General features: G+C 44.9%; 1 protein-coding gene across 1 annotated transcript in view; it reads right to left on the reverse strand.

Moving 5' to 3' along the window:
* Positions 1–289: 289 nt before the first annotated feature.
* The window catches only part of wwox (WW domain containing oxidoreductase), a 301658-nt gene continuing 281802 nt past the window's right edge, over positions 290–20145 (reverse strand). The window contains exon 9 of the mRNA XM_029758645.1: positions 290–1520. Coding sequence (XP_029614505.1) covers positions 1329–1520 — 192 coding nt within the window. The 3' untranslated portion in view covers positions 290–1328. The remainder of the gene's footprint in view (positions 1521–20145) is intronic.

Consider the following 20145-nt stretch of genomic DNA (forward strand, 5'->3'; position numbering starts at 1 on the left):
TGAGAATAATGCAGGTCAGCCGTGTGATTGGTTGGTCAATGTGTCGATTACTCCCTGGCCCTGCCCAGTATTTCCTGGTTGAGGGGTTGAGTTGAAAATAGTTCCAGGTCAAAGGGTGTGCTGCTGCTCACTGACCACATAAAGGAGTCTCATAGACCATTTCTGGCCCCCTTCTCCCCGAAGTCTGCACCCTTACACCCTATGGTACATTTGTTTTGGTTTCTTTGAATAGGATCCTACCAACTGTGTGTGTGTGTGTGTGTGAGCATTGAAATGTCCAGACACATAGTGTAAGAAACGGTCTTTAATGTGTCCTCTTCTTTTTCTTTACAGAAACCATGACAGAGGAATGCTGATTTCTTAACAACATCATTCCGCGGCACCAGACGGCCACAAAGCACAACGTCCCCACATCTCCAAAGCACCCAGAAACCAAGCAACAGTACAGAAGTCCAGATGGACCCGTCACCCAACACCGCACACTTTCATGACGAGATTATCCACAGAAACAAATGACAACAGAACTAAACATCAAGGAAAATACTGAGTTCCTGTTTGATCAACTACTAAAACTCCTGGATTCTCTCTTTCTCTATCACCAGTAGCTACAGACATAATTGTGACTTGTGACAAAGATACAGTACCACATTGTAAATAGCATTTTGTAGAGTATTATATGTTATATTATGTAGGTTGGAGGTCTAACTGTAGACAGACACCGTAGAGGGGAGAGGTGATGATGCGTGAGTTCCCGTTAGCACATAGGCCCAAAGCTGTTCCTGTAAATAATGGACAGTAGAAGTGAATAGGGCCTCATATGGAATACAGCTACTACATCTGTATATAGGCATGACACCATAGCTCTAATATGTACATAGGCATTCAATTATACCTCCTTATTTCTCCTATCCCCCTTCAACCCCCCTACACTAGCACAATGACCATATCTCCATACTCAGACATGTAAAATATATATATACAGGAGGAAACTGGAGATACAGAGAGAAGATACACACAGGGTCTGTTGCAGCTGGTAACACACTGGAGTGAGAAACACAGACCCACTTTGGCTGGAATAAGAAACTGGTGAACTCTCCCTGCCACAAAGAGGCACACAATAACCCTGGTGTATTTGTACGTGTATTTTACTCCCCTTAGTGAAGTGAAAGTTTCAGTTCAATGGTTTGAAAGCTTTCTACAGTCCACTCAATGTACAAATATTCATTTTTCATCCCCACTTCCTCCCTCTCCCTCCATTCCTGATTGGCTAGTCCCTCCTCTCTCCACCAGTCCTGATTGGCTGTTGACAGCCAGTGTGGGCGTGTCAATCAGAGGGCCTGTAGGCCCGTAGGCCTCTCTGAGACTAGGCGCTCGCTTAGCTCCCACAGGCTGGCTGCAGTGACCTGGTCCTCGGCCTGGGAGGAGGGCAGGCAGCGGAAACAGTTGTTGAAGTACATCCCTCCTAGACCCTCCAGCTCCGGAGCTACCGCACAGTACACTGTGGTGGCTGCCCCCTGTTGCTGTGGAGACAGAGAGACAGAGAGACAACAGTCAACATGGAGGACAGACAGAGCAGCACTGATCAACATCATCTGTGTGGGAGGGGACAGTCAGAGAGACTGACAGAGACGCTCTTGTCCGCCAAGAGATACACAGGAAATCCAGGCACCCTAAAGATCCTGCCAAGACACCTCCACTGGAATACACACACCTGGACTCAGCGACCATCTCTCATGATCCTCCAGAGCTTCCATATGAGACAGACAAGGAACTCCATGCAAATGGAGAGAGACAGAAAGAGAGATACAGAGAGGATAAACTCCATAGACACCCCTCTCTGCCACAGCCCATAATGATGGGATAGTGTTACCATAGGGACAATGGATCTGGATATATATTTATATACAGTACCAGTCAAAGGTTTGGACACACCTACTATTTTTTTTTTTATTACTATTTTCTACATTGTATAATATTAGTGAAGACATCAAAACTATTAAATAACACATATAGAATCATGTAGTAACCAAAAAAGTGTTAAACAAATCAAAATGTATTTTAGATTTTAAATTCTTCAAAGTAGCCACTCTTTTACTTGATGACAGCTTTGCACACTCTTGGCATTCTCTCAACCAGCTTAATGAGGAATGTTTTTCCAACAGTCTTGAAGGAGTTCCCACATATGCTGAGCACTTGTTGGCTGCTTTTCCTTCACTCTGCGGTCCAACTCATCCCAAACCATCTCAATTGGGTTGAGGTCAGGTGATTGTGGAGGCCAGGTAATCTGATGCAGCACTCCATCACTCTCCTTGGTCAAATTGCCCTTACACAGCCTGGAGGTGTGTTTTGGGTCATTGTCCTGTTGAAAAACAAATGATAGTCCCACTAAGCACAAACCAGATGGGATGGCGTATCACTGCAGAATACTGTGGTAGCCATGCTGGTTAAGTGTGCTTTGAATGCTATATAAATCACAGACAGTGTCGCCAGCAAAGCACCCCCACACCATCACACTCCTCCTACATGCTTCACTGTGGGAACCACACATGCGGAGATCATCCGTTCACCTACACAGCCCTTGGAACCAAAAATCTAAAATTTGGACTCATCAGACCAAAGTACAGATTTCCACAGGTCTAATGTCAATTGCTTGTGTTTCTTGGCCCAAGCAAGTCTCTTCTTCTTATTGGTGTCCTTTAGTAGTGGTTTCTTTGCAACAATTCGACCATGAAGGTCTGATTCACACAGTCTCCTCTGAACAGTTGATGTTGAGATGTGTCTGTTACTTGAACTCTGTGAAGCATTTATTTGGGCTGCAATCTGAGGTGCAGTTAACTCTAATGAACTTATCCTCTGCAGCAGAGGTAACTCTGGGTCTTCCTTTCCAGTGGTGGTCCTCATGAGAGCCAGTTTCATCATAGCGCTTAATGTTTTTGCGACTGCACTTGAAGAAACTTTCAAAGTTCTTGATATGTTCTGGATTGACTGACCTTCATGTCTTAAAGTAATGATGGACTGTCGTTTCTCACTGCTTATTTGAAATGTTCTAGCCAAAATATGGACTTGGTCTTTTACCCTACCTTATCACAAAACAACTGATTGGCTCAAACGCATTAAGAAGGAAACAAAATCGACAAATGTCCTTTTAACAAGGCACACCTGTTAATTGAAATGCATTCCAGGTGACTACCTCATGAAGCTGGTTGAGAGAATGCCAAGAGTGTGCAAAGCTGTCATCAAGGCAAAGGGTGGCTACTTTGAAGAATCTCAAATCTAAAAAATATTTTGATTTGTTTAACACTTTTTTGGTTACTACATGATTCCATATGTGTTATTTCATAGTGTTGATGTCTTCCCATCTTATTCTACAATGTAGAAAATAGTACAAATAAAGAGAAACCCTGGAATGAGTAGGTGTGTCCAAACTTTTGACTGGTACAGTACATATATATATTTCTATATTGTGTGTATACAGGACTGTTGACGCTCCACAGAGTGCATACTTATGGAAATGTGGTAAATACACAGACCAGGGACAACACTGTCTGTCCACAAAACAACACGATCTCTGTAGAATACCACAATAACTGTGGGAAGGTGGCGACTGTTCATCCAGATTTGAAGTAAAACACACCCAAAATATGTTGCACTTGATATTTCTACAGCTGCAATATTTTGTAGTTGTTTTGTGGAAGTTTGCACACTGCGAGGGCTGTTTTCTGGACAGAGGATGTGGCCCACGGTGTTCTAGACTGGGAAGGAGGGAGCAGCTCTTCTCATTGGGAGTGGGGAGCCAGAGGGTTCTGTAAACTCTCTATAAGGGAACATATAGTATCTATACCATGATTACACATCTGTACATGTTCACATCATCTAGGGGTTCATGAGGGAAGTCAGACTGTAGAGTAGAGAGCAACGGTCCTAAACAGTAAACATTGGAGTATATACTGTTTGCCACAGTAAAGAGTGAGATACACCACTAAAGAGTGATATGATGAGAATAGTGCTCTTGTACACACACATCATATATAGTACAGGCATGCACACGCTCGCAAACCCCACTCCTTTCTCTCTTCTCTTTCTAAGAAACCTAGAGAGCAGACAGCCTGTTAGACTCTCTACCCTACACCCTCTAATTGAGTGGGAAATGACTACTCAGAAGCTGGATTTCTCAGTTTAACATCTCAAATCCAGTTTACAGTAGTCTGTAGTCACACTGTACTGAGACATGCCTCCCTAATGCAGCACCAGCCGGCACAGTCAGTAATTAGGAGCGGAGAGAGGGAGAGAGGGAGAGAGGGAGAGAGGGAGAGAGGGAGAGAGGGAGAGAGGGAGAGAGGGAGAGAGGGAGTGCGATTCCACAGCGTTTGAAACAGAGAGAGGAAGAAACTGACATCAGAGAGTATTACAGCCAGAATTCAGTCGCTCAGAGGATCTTTCATGTAGCCCTGCTGCTGGTTAAAAACTTCTGCTGGCTAAAAACTGCTGTGACGTTATGAGAAGACAGGAGACTGTTCTGGAGCTGACTTCTATAGACACATGAAATACTTCTCTCTGGCTAACTGCTCTTTATCTACAAATGAGACTGGGGGAGAGGACTGATGAGAGACTGCAGAGCAGTTTAGTACAGTGCACTGGCAGAGCAGCAAAGGTCTGTACACAAACACACACACACACACACACACTTCAAAGGCACAGCCTCATTGAGGCTCATTTGAGCATCTGCAGCCCAAGCTGGCAGAGGCTAATACAGGGAGACACACATACGGAAATATACCAGAACTGTTCCAGCACACACACACTGGCTGTCATTAAGATCTAGCAACACACACAGTCACACAATGTACACACAGTCACACAATGTACACACAGTCACACACAGTCTCGCACATGTACACACATGTACACACAGTCTCGCACATGTACACACAGTCACACACAGTCACACACAGTCTCGCACATGTACACACAGTCACACACATGTACACACAGTCACACACATGTACACACAGTCACACACATGTACACACAGTCTCACACATGTACACACAGTCACACACATGTACACACAGTCACACACATGTACACACATGTACACACAGTCACACACATGTACACACAGTCACACACAGTCACACACATGTACACACAGTCTCACACATGCACACACAGTCTCACACATGTACACACAGTCACACACATGTACACACAGTCTCACACAGTCACACATGTACACACAGTCACACACATGTACAAACAGTCACACACATGTACACACAGTCTCACACAGTCACACACATGTACACACAGTCTCACACAGTCACACACAGTCACAGAATAAAGTGCATGCACACATACACAGACATACAGTAGACTCTCTCATTGAGCAATACAGACACACTAATCAAACTTCCTTCTCAGTGCTGGTAGTAGCAGCGGCAGATTGATGAAGCAACTGCATCTCTCTGCTGTCTCCCTCCCTGCCAGCACACTGATAACTCTACACACCTCATAGGACTGGCATATCAAAGGCTCACACATGTCACTCAGTGTCTAAGAGACACACCCAGACCCACATATACACAGTTCAGAAGCAGGGTGTCAGATCATTTAGCTAACCAGTCACCCTTAGTTACGTGCTTTAGAACGTAGACACAAACTCACTGGAAGATGCAATATATTTACCTGCCTGCTCATCTTACTCTACTTCCAGGGTCATCTCTGTTTTAGGTGAAAGGTGGTCCATCAATACATTGGAATGATTTACACCTGATCTGAGAACGCAGCTCTACTGCACAGCAGGGAATTCTGTCTGAGAGACAACGAGATATGTACACAGCAGAAGGAGAGAGAGGGAGAAAGAGCGAGGGAGAGAGTGTGTGTGTGTGTTATCTTCTTGGTGTTCAGCTCGGCCCTCCCACTACATGACCTTTTTACCCGTGTAAGAGATAAGCCTGATGAGATTAGCATGCTAGACATTAACATGCAGAACCACCCACCACCACTATCTATCAGAGAGACATAGAGAGAAGAAGGGAAATGGGCTGGGCTGGAGACATGCGCACACACACACACACACACACACACACACACACACACACACACACACACACACACACACACACACACACACACACACACACAATCCCTCCTGACATGTACAGTAGCCCAACAGATGTGTATAATCATGTACATTATAAATAATAACTGTACATTTTAGGTGTCGACCAACCAATGGCTCTTTCTGTTTGTGTACTAGTATTTGTCAATGTAAATCCTGATTCTGATATACATAGTTTTACAGAGTTGACAGAGAGAAATGACTGGTTTTCTTGGGGTTGGTATGTTATGTTCCTATCAGACAGAACTGAGCACCACACACTGGTGGGTGGAGAGGAAAGGGTTAATTGAGTGTAAGCCAAAGCAACTGTCCCTGAGACATCCCATAAATCACCAGAACTAAAAGGGAAAGGAAAACACTTTCACCGTCACTTCAGCAATATAGTAGAAATGTGACAAAGCGAAGTAGCAGGGTCCTAGCCAACAAGATCTCTTCCAGACCACTTCAACACACAAACCCAAAATCTGCAATCTCTATGCTTTAAGAGCTGCAATAAACAGGCCCTAGATCAGCAGCAATAACCTGACCATGTCTGGCCTGGACCATCACTGCTCTGGAAAATAGTGCCGGATCACATTTATGTCTTCCAATTTTCAACAGAATGAAAATATTTCAAATGTACTTTGGAAAGTATTCTGCAATATTTAACTGTTGAACAGCCACTCTTCAATGTATTGAAAAGCAAGGTCAGAGAGAAGGGAGATATTGGTGTTGAATCATTACAGGGTAACTATACTGTATCTCAGAGTTGTTCGGCGTTGTTTTGATAGTATAACATGTTACCGTGGTGATCTCTAACCATGTCTAATCACTCTGTGCTTGTACTGTACAGCAATACTATATGATCCATTGTGCTATTTGTTAGCATAGGACTAATGTACCAGAAAGAGAAAAAAAACTGTTTTGTTTCTGCCTCATCAAGGTTGGGCTCTGTCATTCTGTCATACGAGTGTTCTCTGATAATATGCGTGACCCTTTTCCCAGACGGGTGTATTTATGACATTGACCTGTAAATACACCCAGTCTGTTCTTGGCCCAGCCCGTCCTGTCCTGTACAAAGGAACATGTAAATAGCAAACAGCTATGCATGCTGACACTCTAGCACTTCTTTCAGGTACTTTTATAATCCCAAACTTCTCATATGGCATGTGCTGAAAATGATCTATGAACAAGTCAAATAAAAAGAGAATAATAAAAAAGAACCAATATGTCAGACGATGACATCCTGGACAAAGTGTAAAGTCTTACAGTTTTCTTACTCTTGTGGGTGGTTCACTTCTGTTCCTTTACCTGTCGTTCTGAATGTGTTCTGTCATTCTGAATGTGGTTAAACCACTCTGGTCAAGGTTCTGTTCAGGTGTCTTGGTGTGTGAAGGGTTGAGGCAAAGCAGAGAGGCAACCTGTGTGTTAACAACTAAAGCCTCGTTAAGAGTCTGTCCACATCTGTCACAGGGCAGCATAGTCCTCTCTTGTTGTGACGAGAGCAGACATAACTGGCCCTGGCAACACACACAGGGGGACACTGATTGGGATTTAGCAGTGTTCTGTTTTAAGGAACTAGAATTGGAACTAGGCTATATAACAAGCTTATATGATAGGATGATCACAGAGGATAGTATAAGCAGTAAAAGAGACTTGCCTCAGCTCTAGGACCCAGTCTGTCTGAACTAACAGTCTCACATGAAGGTGATGCCACGATGGAGAAGATGGGACTCCAACAGGACTTTGTGCTTTTGTTGATCATTTAGGAATGTTTATTTCCAACCCCATGGTGTTCACAATAGATGGAAGTATCTGATTTTGAATCTGTGCTAAAGATATTTCACATTTAATAAATGATCATTGTAACAACAACACGTCTGCTGGCTTGTCTCTGGCCCATGTTTGTGTAATAGAGAGCGACAGAGCGAGTGAGAGTGAGAGAAAGAGAGAGGAGAGAGAGAGAGTGTATGTTTATACTAGCCCTCAGCGGCGCTAGCCTCTGCGAGCCGACAGCCCATCTAAGCGTGCCCAGCCCAGATGTGAGGGGAATCCTGGGTAACGTGGTCCACTCAGATAAACGGACTGGCCCTCCATTCAGCCTAACCAATCAACCGGAAGGAGAGGGATTAACACCACAAACACACCAGCACACCTCTAAAAACAACACAATGTTCACCCTCATGACTCCACAGTCACCCCCGTAACCTCAGCCCCCCCTCCACAAACACACACACACACACACACACACACACACACACGTATAATGCTGTTCTTGCCATTCTAATGGGAGAGCCCTCTAAGGCACTGGCCTCTGCTCCTCAGTATGTATTACATTCTATTAAAAAGCCATCATTAGCCCCTAGGCCTTCTGGGTAATACAGGGAACTGGGCGGCCTGCTCCCCTGAGGGGCATTAGGGACAGGATGGAGAGACCACACACCTAACCCTGGTCCCCCCTGTCCCCACATCACATCTCTCTATCTGAAGAACATTAGGATAGAGAATGGAGAGACCACACACCTAACCCTGGTTCCCCCTGTCTCCACATCACATCTCTCCATCTGAAGAACATTAGGATAGAGAATGGAGACCACACACCTAACCCTGGTCCCCCCTGTCTCCACATCACATCTCTCCATCTGAAGAACATTAGGATAGAGAATGGAGACCACACACCTAACCCTGGTCCCCCCCTGTCCCCACATCACATCTCTCCATCTGAAGAACATTAGGATAGAGAATGGAGAGACCACACACCTAACCCTGGTCCCCCCTGTCTCCACATCACATCTCTCCATCTGAAGAACATTAGGATAGAGAATGGAGACCACACACCTAACCCTGGTCCCCCCTGTCCCCACATCACATCTCTCCATCTGAAGAACATTAGGATAGAGAATGGAGACCACACACCTAACCCTGGTCCCCCCTGTCCCCACATCACATCTCTCCATCTGAAGAACATTAGGATAGAGAATGGAGACCACACACCTAACCCTGGTTGCCCCCTGTCCCCACATCACATCTCTCCATCTGAAGAACATTAGGATAGAGAATGGAGAGACCACACACCTAACCCTGGTCCCCCCTGTCCCCACATCACATCTCTCCATCTGAAGAACATTAGGATAGAGAATGGAGACCACACACCTAACCCTGGTTCCCCCCTGTCCCCTGTCCCCACATCACATCTCTCCATCTGAAGAACATTAGGATAGAGAATGGAGAGACCACACACCTAACCCTGGTCCCCCCCTGTCCCCACATCACATCTCTCCATCTGAAGAACATTAGGATAGAGAATGGAGACCACACACCTAACCCTGGTCCCCCCTGTCCCCACATCACATCTCTCTATCTGAAGAACATTAGGATAGAGAATGGAGAGACCACACACCTAACCCTGGTCCCCCCTGTCCCCACATCACATCTCTCCATCTGAAGAACATTAGGATAGAGAATGGAGACCACACACCTAACCCTGGTCCCCCTGTCCCCACATCACATCTCTCCATCTGAAGAACATTAGGATAGAGAATGGAGAGACCACACACCTAACCCTGGTCCCCCCTGTCCCCACATCACATCTCTCCATCTGAAGAACATTAGGATAGAGAATGGAGACCACACACCTAACCCTGGTCCCCCCTGTCCCCACATCACATCTCTCCATCTGAAGAACATTAGGATAGAGAATGGAGACCACACACCTAACCCTGGTTCCCCCTGTCCCTACATCACATCTCTCCATCTGAAGAACATTAGGATAGAGAATGGAGACCACACACCTAACCCTGGTCCCCCCTGTCCCCACATCACATCTCTCCATCTGAAGAACATTAGGATAGAGAATGTTATTGTTCACCTAATACTTTTTTTGCACTATTGGTTAGAGCCTGTAAGTAAGCATTTCACAGTAAGGTGAATACCTGTTGTATTCGGCACACGTGACAAATAAACTTTGATATGATTTGATTGATTTGAGAATGGAGAGAGTGTACACTTTCAATCCCCGATACCGCTATATCATACATCTAACCTCTCTGTTCACCACACTCCACCATCTCTGCCTCACCTCCAACTTCTGCAATGTGTGTGTGTGTGTGTGTGTGGGGGGGGGGTGAACAAAAGGAGGTAAGGATGAGAAAAGAGAAGGGAAGAAGGGGATGAAGGGATGAGTCGACAAGGGAGTGGGTGACAAGAGGAGAGAAAGAAAGGAAGGAGGAGAGGATAAAGAGAGGACATGTTAGGAGAAGAATCATTCAAGGGGAAAACGATGGGAATGAGAAGGACTTGGGCAGCAACTGTGAAACTATCTCCTCTTTATCTTGGGATAGGACTTGTGAGGTGATGGGCTCCAGCTAATTATTGTCCCCTAATAAAAGCAACATATGCTAACACAATAAAAGGCCTTATTGGACAGCTCTTCATTAAAGAGGGGCAGTAAAGAGAGAGGGGTTCTGGCACAGGGAGGAGATTAAAAGGCCTGGTCTGAATGGGAGAATAGGAGTCTCTCTATATAGTGGGACTATGGGGGCATGTAGGACTATAAAACAGCTGCATTAAACAAGAAGAGGACTGGACGCTTTATTGGGCGTGATCTCTTTCTCTCTGTCACTCCCAGTCACTCCCAGTCACTCCCATTCACTCCTCCTTACTTTCTCTTCTAATCTTTCTCCCTCTCCCACTTTCTCATTTCATCTTTCTCCATCTCACTCCCTCTCATCCCCACATTCTCCTTTCATCTATCTCCATCTTTCTCTTTCTCACTTCCTCTCCAACCCACTCTTCCTCACCTCTCTCCTAAGCAGTGCCGCAACGCGTTTGATTTTAGCGCCAACGCTGCTCCTTCGTGGAATTGCTGTGCGCGCTCTCTCACTATTAAGCATGTAAACACATTGGTCAGAGAATGGCTGGCTGTGGCTCGGCGGGAAACTGGTTTAAACCTGATCTAAAAACAGCCCTCTAGCCGTCTAGCCTTATTACAGTGAGATTTCACATGCACTGCATTCGTTGCCTTCCCTTTAGACAGCATAAATAAAACAGGATTGGGTGAATAACTTGAAAATGATATCCATAAGTCTACTAATACATGAATTAACTAAAAACATACACATATTTAATAGAATAAACGGGAAGAGAAGTTATTTCAACCTTGTAATAATGCATTTTCTTTCAATTTGCTCTATTGAATCTAATTATCAATATAATAAAATGATATTTCCTTGAAAAGTAGCCCTACAGCCTACTCAAACATCAATATTGGCTTTAGCAAGGCACTGTGCAGATTCAATCATTTTCAGCCCAAGGAATTGTTTTAGCATTCATTTTCAGCACGTGATGATGAGTTTTTTAGGATAAGCTAGAGATTCTACACCGCTGTTTGTCGGCAGCACACTAAATCTTTCCATCCATTGGAGGAGCATGTTAACGTCAGAAGCCTCCTCCCTAAGTTTGTTTTACTCACTGCTTTAGCACACTCCACCAACCCTGATGTCCTTGCCGTGTCTGAATCCTGGCATAGGAAGGCCACCAAAAATTCTGAGATTTCCATCCCCAAATACAACATTTTCCGTCAAGATAGAACTGCCAAAGGGGGAGGAGTTGCAGAGATAGCCTGCAAAGTTCTGTCATACTTTCCAGGTCTATGCCCAAACAGTTCGAGCTTCTAATTTTAAAAATGAATCTCTCCAGAAATAAGTCACTCACTGTTGCCGCCTGTTATAGACCCCCCTCAGCTCCCAGATATGCTCTGGCCACCATATGTGAATTGATTGCCCCCCATCTAGCTTCAGAGTTCGTTCTGTAGGTGACCTAAACTGAGATATGCTTAACACCCCGGCCATCCTACAATCTAAGCTAGATGCCCTCAATCTCACACAAATTATCAAGGAACCCACCAGGTACAACCCTAAATCCGTAAACATGGGCACCCTTATAGATATTATCCTGACCAACTTGCCCTCCAAATACACCTCTGCTGTTTTCAATCAGGATCTCAGCGATCACTGCCTCATTGCCTGCATTCGCTACGGGTCAGCGTTTAAACGCCCACCCCTCATCACTGTCAAACGCTCCCTAAAACACTTCTGCGAGCAGGCCTTTCTAATCGACCTGACCCGGGTAACCTGGAAGGATATGGACCTCATCCCGTCAGTCGAGGATGCCTGCTCGTTCTTTAAAAGTAATTTCCTCACCATCTTAAATAAGCATGCCCCTTTCAAAAAATGTAGAACTAAGAACAGATATAGCCCTTGGTTCACTCCAGACCTGACTGCCCTCGACCAGCACAAAAACATCCTGTGGCGGACTGCAATAGCATCGGATAGTCCCCGTGATATGCAACTGTTCAGGGAAGTCAGGAACCAATACACACAGTCAGTCAGGAAAGCAAAGGCTAGCTTTTTCAAACAGAAATTTGCATCCTGTAGCTCTAACTCCAAAACGTTCTGGGACACTGTAAAGTCCATGGAGAACAAGAGCACCTCCTCCCAGCTGCCCACTGCACTGAGGCTAGGTAATAATGTCACCACCGATAAATCCACGATAATCGAGAATTTCAATAAGCATTTCTCTACGGCTGGCCATGCTTTCCTCCTGGCTACCCCAACCCCTCTCTTTCTAAAATTATCCGCCGCCATTGTTGCAACCCCTATTACCAGTCTGTTCAACCTCTCTTTCGTATCGTCCGAGATCGCTAAAGATTGGAAAGCTGCCGAGGTCATCACCCTCTTCAAAGGGGGTGACACTCTAGACCCAAACTGTTATGGACCTATATCCATCCTGCCCTGCCTTTCTAAAGTCTTCGAAAGCCAAGTTGATAAACAGATCACCGACCATTTCGAATGGACCTCAGCCACGCTCAAGGTCCAAAACAATATCATAACCTCCATCGATAAAAGACAGTACTGTGCAGCCGTCTTCATCGACCTGGCCAAGGCTTTCGACTCTGTCAATCACCGTATTCTTATCGACAGACTCAACAGCCTTGGTTTCTCAAATGACTGCCTCGCCTGGTTCACCAACTACTTCTCAGACAGAGATCAGTGTGTCAAATCGGAGGGTCTGTTGTCTGGACTGGCAGTCTCTATAGGGGTACCACAGAGTTAAATTCTCGGGCCGACTCTATTCTCTGTATATATCAACGATGTCACTCTTGCTGCGGGTGATTCCCTGATCCACCTCTATGCAGATGACACCATTCTGTATACATCTGGCCCTTCTTTGGACACTGTGTTAACAAACCTCCAAACGAGCTTCAATGCCATACAACACTCCTTCCGTGGCCTCCAACTATTCGTAAACGCTAGTAAAACTAAATGCATGCTTTTCAACCGTTCGCTGCCCGCACCCGCCCGCCCGACTAGCATCACTACTCTGGACGGTTAAATCTAGAATCGGCTTCCTATTTCGCAACAAATCCTCCTTCACTCACGCTGCCAAACATACCCTCGTAAAACTGACTATTCTACTGATCCTTGACTTTGGCGATGTCATTTACAAAATAGCCTCCAACACTCTACTCAGCAAACTGGATGCGATCTATCACAGTGCCATCCGTTTTGTCACCAAAGCCCCAAATACCACCCACCACTGCGACCTGTATGCTCTAGTTGGCTGGCCCTCGCTACATATTCGTCGCCAGACCCACTGGCTCCAGGTCATCTATAAGTCTATGCTAGGTAAAGCTCCACCTTATCTCAGCTCACTGGTCACGATAACAACACCCACCCGTAGCACGCGCTCCTCCAGGTATATCTCACTGGTCATCCCCAAAGCCAACACCTCCTTTGGCTGCCTTTCCTTCCAGTTCTCTGCTGCCAATGACTGGAAGGAATTGCAAAAATGGCTGAAGCTGGAGACTTATATTTCCCTCACTAACTTTAAACATCAACTATCTGAGCAGCTGCAGCTGTACATAGCCCATCTGTAAATAGCCCATCCAATCTACCTACCTCATCCCCATATTGTTCTTATTTACTTTTCTGCTCTTTTGCACATCAGTATCTCTACTTGCACATCATCACTCCAGTATTAATTTGCAAAATTGTAATTACTTAGCTACTATGGCCTATTTATTGCCTTACCTCCTCACGCCATTTGCACACACTGTATATAGACTTTCTTTTTTCTATTGTGTTATTGACTGTACGCTTGTTTATTCCATGTGTAACTCTGTGTTGTTGTTTTTGTCGCACTGCTTTGCTTTATCTTGGCCAAGTCGCAGTTGTAAATGAGAACTTGTTCTCAACTAGCCTACCTGGTTAAATAAAGGTGAAATAAAAAAATTAAATTAGGCTATAGTGATCGGCACCAACAGCCTATGTAAAACTCTGTATCAATAGGCTATCAGTTGTATGAAAAGGAGAAGGAAATGTGACTGACCTGCACTGCATAGCTTGGAAAGTGTCCAGATGACTGGGAGCTGATTGGCCAGCAGGCTAGGTGTGAATGTTCTGAAAGTTAAATTATTTTTTTTTAAATAATTTTTTGGTACTTTTACAAAAAAAATTCTCCCAAATGTCATGCTATCCCATTGGTAATTACAGTCTTGTCCCATCGCTGCAACTCCCCTACGGACTCTGGAGAGGCGAAGGTAGAGAGCCATGCGTCCTCCGAAACACGACCCTGCCAAGCCGCACTGCTTCTTGACACACTGCTCGCTTAACCCGGAAGCCAGTCGCACCAATGTGTTGGAGGAAACACTGTCCAGCTGGCAACCGCAGTCAGCTTGCTGGCACCCAGTCCGCCACAAGGAGTCGCTAGAGCGCGATGGGACAAGGAAATCCAGGCCGGCCAAACCCTCCCCTAACCTGGACGATGCTGGGCCAATTGTGCGTCGCCTCACGGGTCTCCTAGTCACAGCCGGCTGATACACTGAAAGCTTAATTGTAATCAATTATGAATATAATAAGAAACCCATCGACCCCTTAGGGGCCATCAGCGGGACAAAAGTCTTGCTTAGTCAATGAGAAGGTCCACTATTTAGGGCAGCGGCGCTTTATCAAATGGTCATATTGATGTTTTAGGCTACACCGTGTAGTGAAAACAGTTTATATCCAAAATGATGCTTGCGATTGCAAAATCGAATGCTTCTGACTGATAGCACACGATACAAAAACAGCCAAAGTAGCGTAGTACCTTCCACAAAAAGTATTGCTGGACAAAAAGACACATATGCGTCTCTCTCTCTCCCGTTCTCACTTCATTCACTTACTCTCTCTATAGGAGTAGGATATTCAGTGCCTTCAGAAAGTATTCATACCCCTTGACTTATTCCACATTTGGTTGTTACAGCCTGAATTGAACCCATGATAACAATGTGAAAACAGGATTTTTGAAATATTCACAAATGTATTGAAAATGAAATACAGAAATATCTAATTTACATAAGTATTCACAACACTGAGTCAATACATCACCTTTGGCAGCGATTACAGCTGATAACCATTTTCAAGTCTTGAAATTTACAAGCAGTTTTAAGTCAAAACTGTAACTCAGCCACTCAGGAACTGTCTTCTTGGAAAGCAACTCAAGTGCAGATTTTGCGGGTGCTTAGCTCCATTCCGTACATTTTTTATCCTGAACAACTCCCAAGCCCTTAACGATTACAAGCATATCCATAACATGATGCAGCCGCCACTATGCTTGAAAATATGGAGAGTAGTACTTAGTAATGTGTTGTATTGGATTTGCCCCAAACATAACACTTTGTATTCAGGACAAAAAGTTAATTGCGTTGCCACATTTTTTGCAGTATTACTTTAGTGCCTTGTCGCAAACAGGATACATGTTTTGGAATATTTGTACTCTGTAAAGGCTTCGATTTCACTCTGTCAATTAGGTTAGTATTGTAGAGTAACAACAATGTTGTTGATCCATCCTTAGTTTTCTCCTATCACAGCATTTAAAATCACCATTGGCCTCATGGTGAAATCCCTGAGTGGTTTCCTTCCTCTCTGGCAACTGAGTTTGGAAGGATGCCTGTATCTTCGTAGTGACTGTTTGTAATGATACACCATCCAAAGTGTAATTAGTAATGAATAACTTCACCATGCTCAAATGGATATTCAATGTCAGCTTTTTTATTTTTACCCATCTACCAAAACCTCCCTGGTCTTTGTGGTTGAATCTGTGTTTGAAATTCACTGCTCGACTGAGGCACCTTACAGATAATTGTATGCGTGGGGTGAAAATATGAGGTAGTCATTCAAAAATCATGTTAAACACAAGTTATTTAGGCTTGCCATAACAACACATTTCAGCTTTTTATTTTTAATACATTTGTTAAAAAATCGAAATAAATAAAAAATCACTTTGACATTATGGGGTATTGTGTGTTGGCCAGTCACAAAAAAAATATATTTTGTCAATTTTAAATTCAGGCTGTAACACAACAAAATGTGGAAAAAGTCAAGGGGTGTGAATACTTTCTGAAGGCACTGTAATTGTATTTGGACCAGAGATCCAGAAGGCAAAAGCATCAGAATACACCCATCTCAATCAAGTCATTCTGTCTCATTGTTATGGTAACTACAGCCTATTGGTCCATTTGGAAATGGAACATAGTCACAATGAACAACAAGCAACAATACGGATGGGATGAGGATTTATTCAACTATGTATATGCATTCAGACTGTCAAGCAATGGACAATATGCCAGTTGTATGATGGAATATGAATTGATATCGAAAGTATCAACAATAGAGGAAACCACCAGGCTATTTGGATGACAATAATATTGATGTTATAGTAGATATTATAAATTAAACGTTTTAATCCAGAAGAAATGGATTCCTTCTCTCCATTCTCCCTCCCTCCATCTCTTTCCTTCCTTCCTCCTCCGTAAGTTCTCTAGCTGGAGGTCGTCAGAGGGGTGCTCTGGTTTAAATAAGGAGGCAGATCTGGCCCATTAAATTCTGCTAGTAATTATATTAATTTGGCAGAGGGACGTGTCATTTTCACAGGAGAGCAACTAGCACAGCCATTATCTCTCACACACACACACACACACACACACACACACACACACACACACACACACACACACACACACACACACACACACACACACACACACACACACACACACACACACACACACACACACACACACACACACACACACAGTAAAGAAACTAGCAGTAACATTATGAGTGTCCAGAGTTCTGTTAACAGGACCGATCAGTGTGCCCTTGGTCATCACGGTTACCCGAACATACTTATATCCCTCCCTTTCTCTCTCCTCCTTTTCCCTTCGCTCTCTCCCTTTCCCCTCCAGTCTGTGTCTCTGTGTGTGTGTGTGTGTGTGTGTGCTGCGTGGCCCTGCTCTGACAGTATAATACCATATGACTAGTAGAGCTTGTCTAACTACTTAACACCTTTTCACCAGAGTAATGAGGGCACTGGGTCTGGGCCCCACTGTGTGGTTGTGACTGTGTAATGGCATTGCTGGGTTGGTACTGCGTGTGTGTGTGTGTGTGGTACAGTGTGGCGAGCGTAGGGTTTTGGTGTTGGGATTAAGTGATGACAGGCAGTAAGCAGAAAGCTTTGCATTTAGAGTAGCAGTCACCACAGAACACAGAGACTAAATAGTTCCTGTTCTGCCCAACACCACTCCCCTCAGGTCTACAGTCCTCTGAAACAACCCACAGCCTCGCCTGCATTCATTTCATCACACGCACACACTGCAGACTCCCATGCTCCTGTGTGTGTTCATGTGCTCCGGTGTCTGTGTGTGTGCGCACGTATTCCCGAGCTCCTGTGAGTGTGTGTGTCAGTGCTAACCCCTCTCTGTGCTGCTGGCCGGTTGAATGCGGTGTGAATAAATTAGTGCTGTTCAGCTCCTCCATGTAATTATGCTGCTGTCAGGACTAGGCCTCTCCTCAACATTCATTTTAATAAAGTTGGCCTCACAGGTCACGGACCACAGGTCACCTTCAGTGACAGCCCAGGGGGCTCGCTCTCTCGCGCTCTCTCGAAGACACACACACACACACACACACACACACACACACACACACAGAGACACGTACACAGACATACACACTCTTGCACACAGGCACGTAAACACACCCTTCACCTGTGACTTACATGAGATGGACAGAGAAGAATGGGAGAGGAGAGGAAGAGAAGGGAATGGCAGAAGGAGGAAGAGAGAAAAAGAGAAACAGAGTTGAAGGGGAGGGGGCTAAAAGGAGGAGAGAAAAGCGGTAAATGATTGAGGACAAAAAGGAAGAGGGAGCAACAGAGGAAAGGAGAGGAAAGGAGAGGAGAGGAAAGGAGAGGAGAGGTGAGAAGTAGGAGAGGAGAGTGTAAGGTGAGAAGTAGGAGAGGAGAGGAGAGGAGAGTGTAAGGTGAGAAGTAGGAGAGGAGAGGAGAGGAGAGTGTAAGGTGAGAAGTAGGAGAGGAGAGGAGAGTGTAAGGTGAGAAGTAGGAGAGGAGAGGAGAGTGTAAGGTGAGAAGTAGGAGAGGAGAGGAGAGTGTAAGGTGAGAAGTAGGAGAGGAGAGGAGAGTGTAAGGTGAGAAGTAGGAGAGGAGAGGAGAGTGTAAGGTGAGAAGTAGGAGAGGAGAGGAGAGTGTAAGGTGAGAAGTAGGAGAGGAGAGGAGAGGAGAGTGTAAGGTGAGAAGTAGGAGAGGAGAGGAGAGTGTAAGGTGAGAAGTAGGAGAGGAGAGGAGAGGAGAGGAGAGTGTAAGGTGAGAAGTAGGAGAGGAGAGGAGAGTGTAAGGTGAGAAGTAGGAGAGGAGAGGAGAGTGTAAGGTGAGAAGTAGGAGAGGAGAGGAGAGGAGAGTGTAAGGTGAGAAGTAGGAGAGGAGAGGAGAGGAGAGTGTAAGGTGAGAAGTAGGAGAGGAGAGGAGAGTGTAAGGTGAGAAGTAGGAGAGGAGAGGAGAGGAGAGTGTAAGGTGAGAAGTAGGAGAGGAGAGGAGAGTGTAAGGTGAGAAGTAGGAGAGGAGAGGAGAGGAGAGTGTAAGGTGAGAAGTAGGAGAGGAGAGGAGAGTGTAAGGTGAGAAGTAGGAGAGGAGAGGAGAGGAGAGTGTAAGGTGAGAAGTAGGAGAGGAGAGGAGAGGAGAGTGTAAGGTGAGAAGTAGGAGAGGAGAGGAGAGTGTAAGGTGAGAAGTAGGAGAGTGTTCCTCTTGCCCAGATGGCTGTGTGTAGTCTCATTTGTCCTGCTGCTAACACTTACATTTGGACGTGTGTGTGCGTGTGATTGTGTGTGTGTGTCTGACTTATTAAGTCAGTTTCATAAGATGACATCAGTTGTCATGTATATACTGAGCTGTCATCTACCTTTATACCTGACAACATATCCTTCCATCCAGTCAAATCAATCTCATATTGACAGCTGAATGTCGGTGTGAACAGAGATTGATGTCCAGGTTCTTACCTCCTTTTCTAAAGACTGAAACTCTACATGCTGACTGAAATTCACCTCAACTATCTTAACTTGAAAACACTGCAAAAGCATCAGGAGAAAGCACACACATACACACACAAGCCAGTGCGGTCTCTCTGTTGATGTGGCGGTGACTGTTACCGTGGTGATGCTGTTAATTAGCTCCAGCGGTGAACCGCTATTTCCCGCGGCTAGGCATTGTTACCGTCAGGTGTGCAGGGTCACTATGACACCACTATGTCTCAAGGACACATCACATCTCTATCTCCCTCTATCTCCCTTTCTCTCTATTTCTATCTCCCTCTATCTCACTCTATCCCCCTTTCTATTTCTATCTCCCTCTATCTCACTCTCTCCCCCTTTCTATTTCTATCTCCCCCTCCCCTTCTCTATTTCTGTCCCCCTCTCGCTCTCTATTTCTATGTCCCTCTCTCTCTATTTCTATGTCCCTCTCTCTCTATTTCTATGTCCCTCTCCCCTCTCTATTTCTATGTCCCTCTCTCTCTATTTCTATTTCCCTCTCCCCTCTCTATTTCTATGTCCCTCTCTCTCTATTTCTATTTCCCTCTCCCCTCTCTATTTCTATGTCCCTCTCTCTCTATTTCTATCTCCCTATCTCCCCTCTCTATTTCTATGTCCCTCTCTCTC

Source organism: Salmo trutta, chromosome 7, assembly GCF_901001165.1.
Source record: "Salmo trutta chromosome 7, fSalTru1.1, whole genome shotgun sequence".
NCBI classification, from domain to species: Eukaryota; Metazoa; Chordata; class Actinopteri; order Salmoniformes; family Salmonidae; genus Salmo; species Salmo trutta.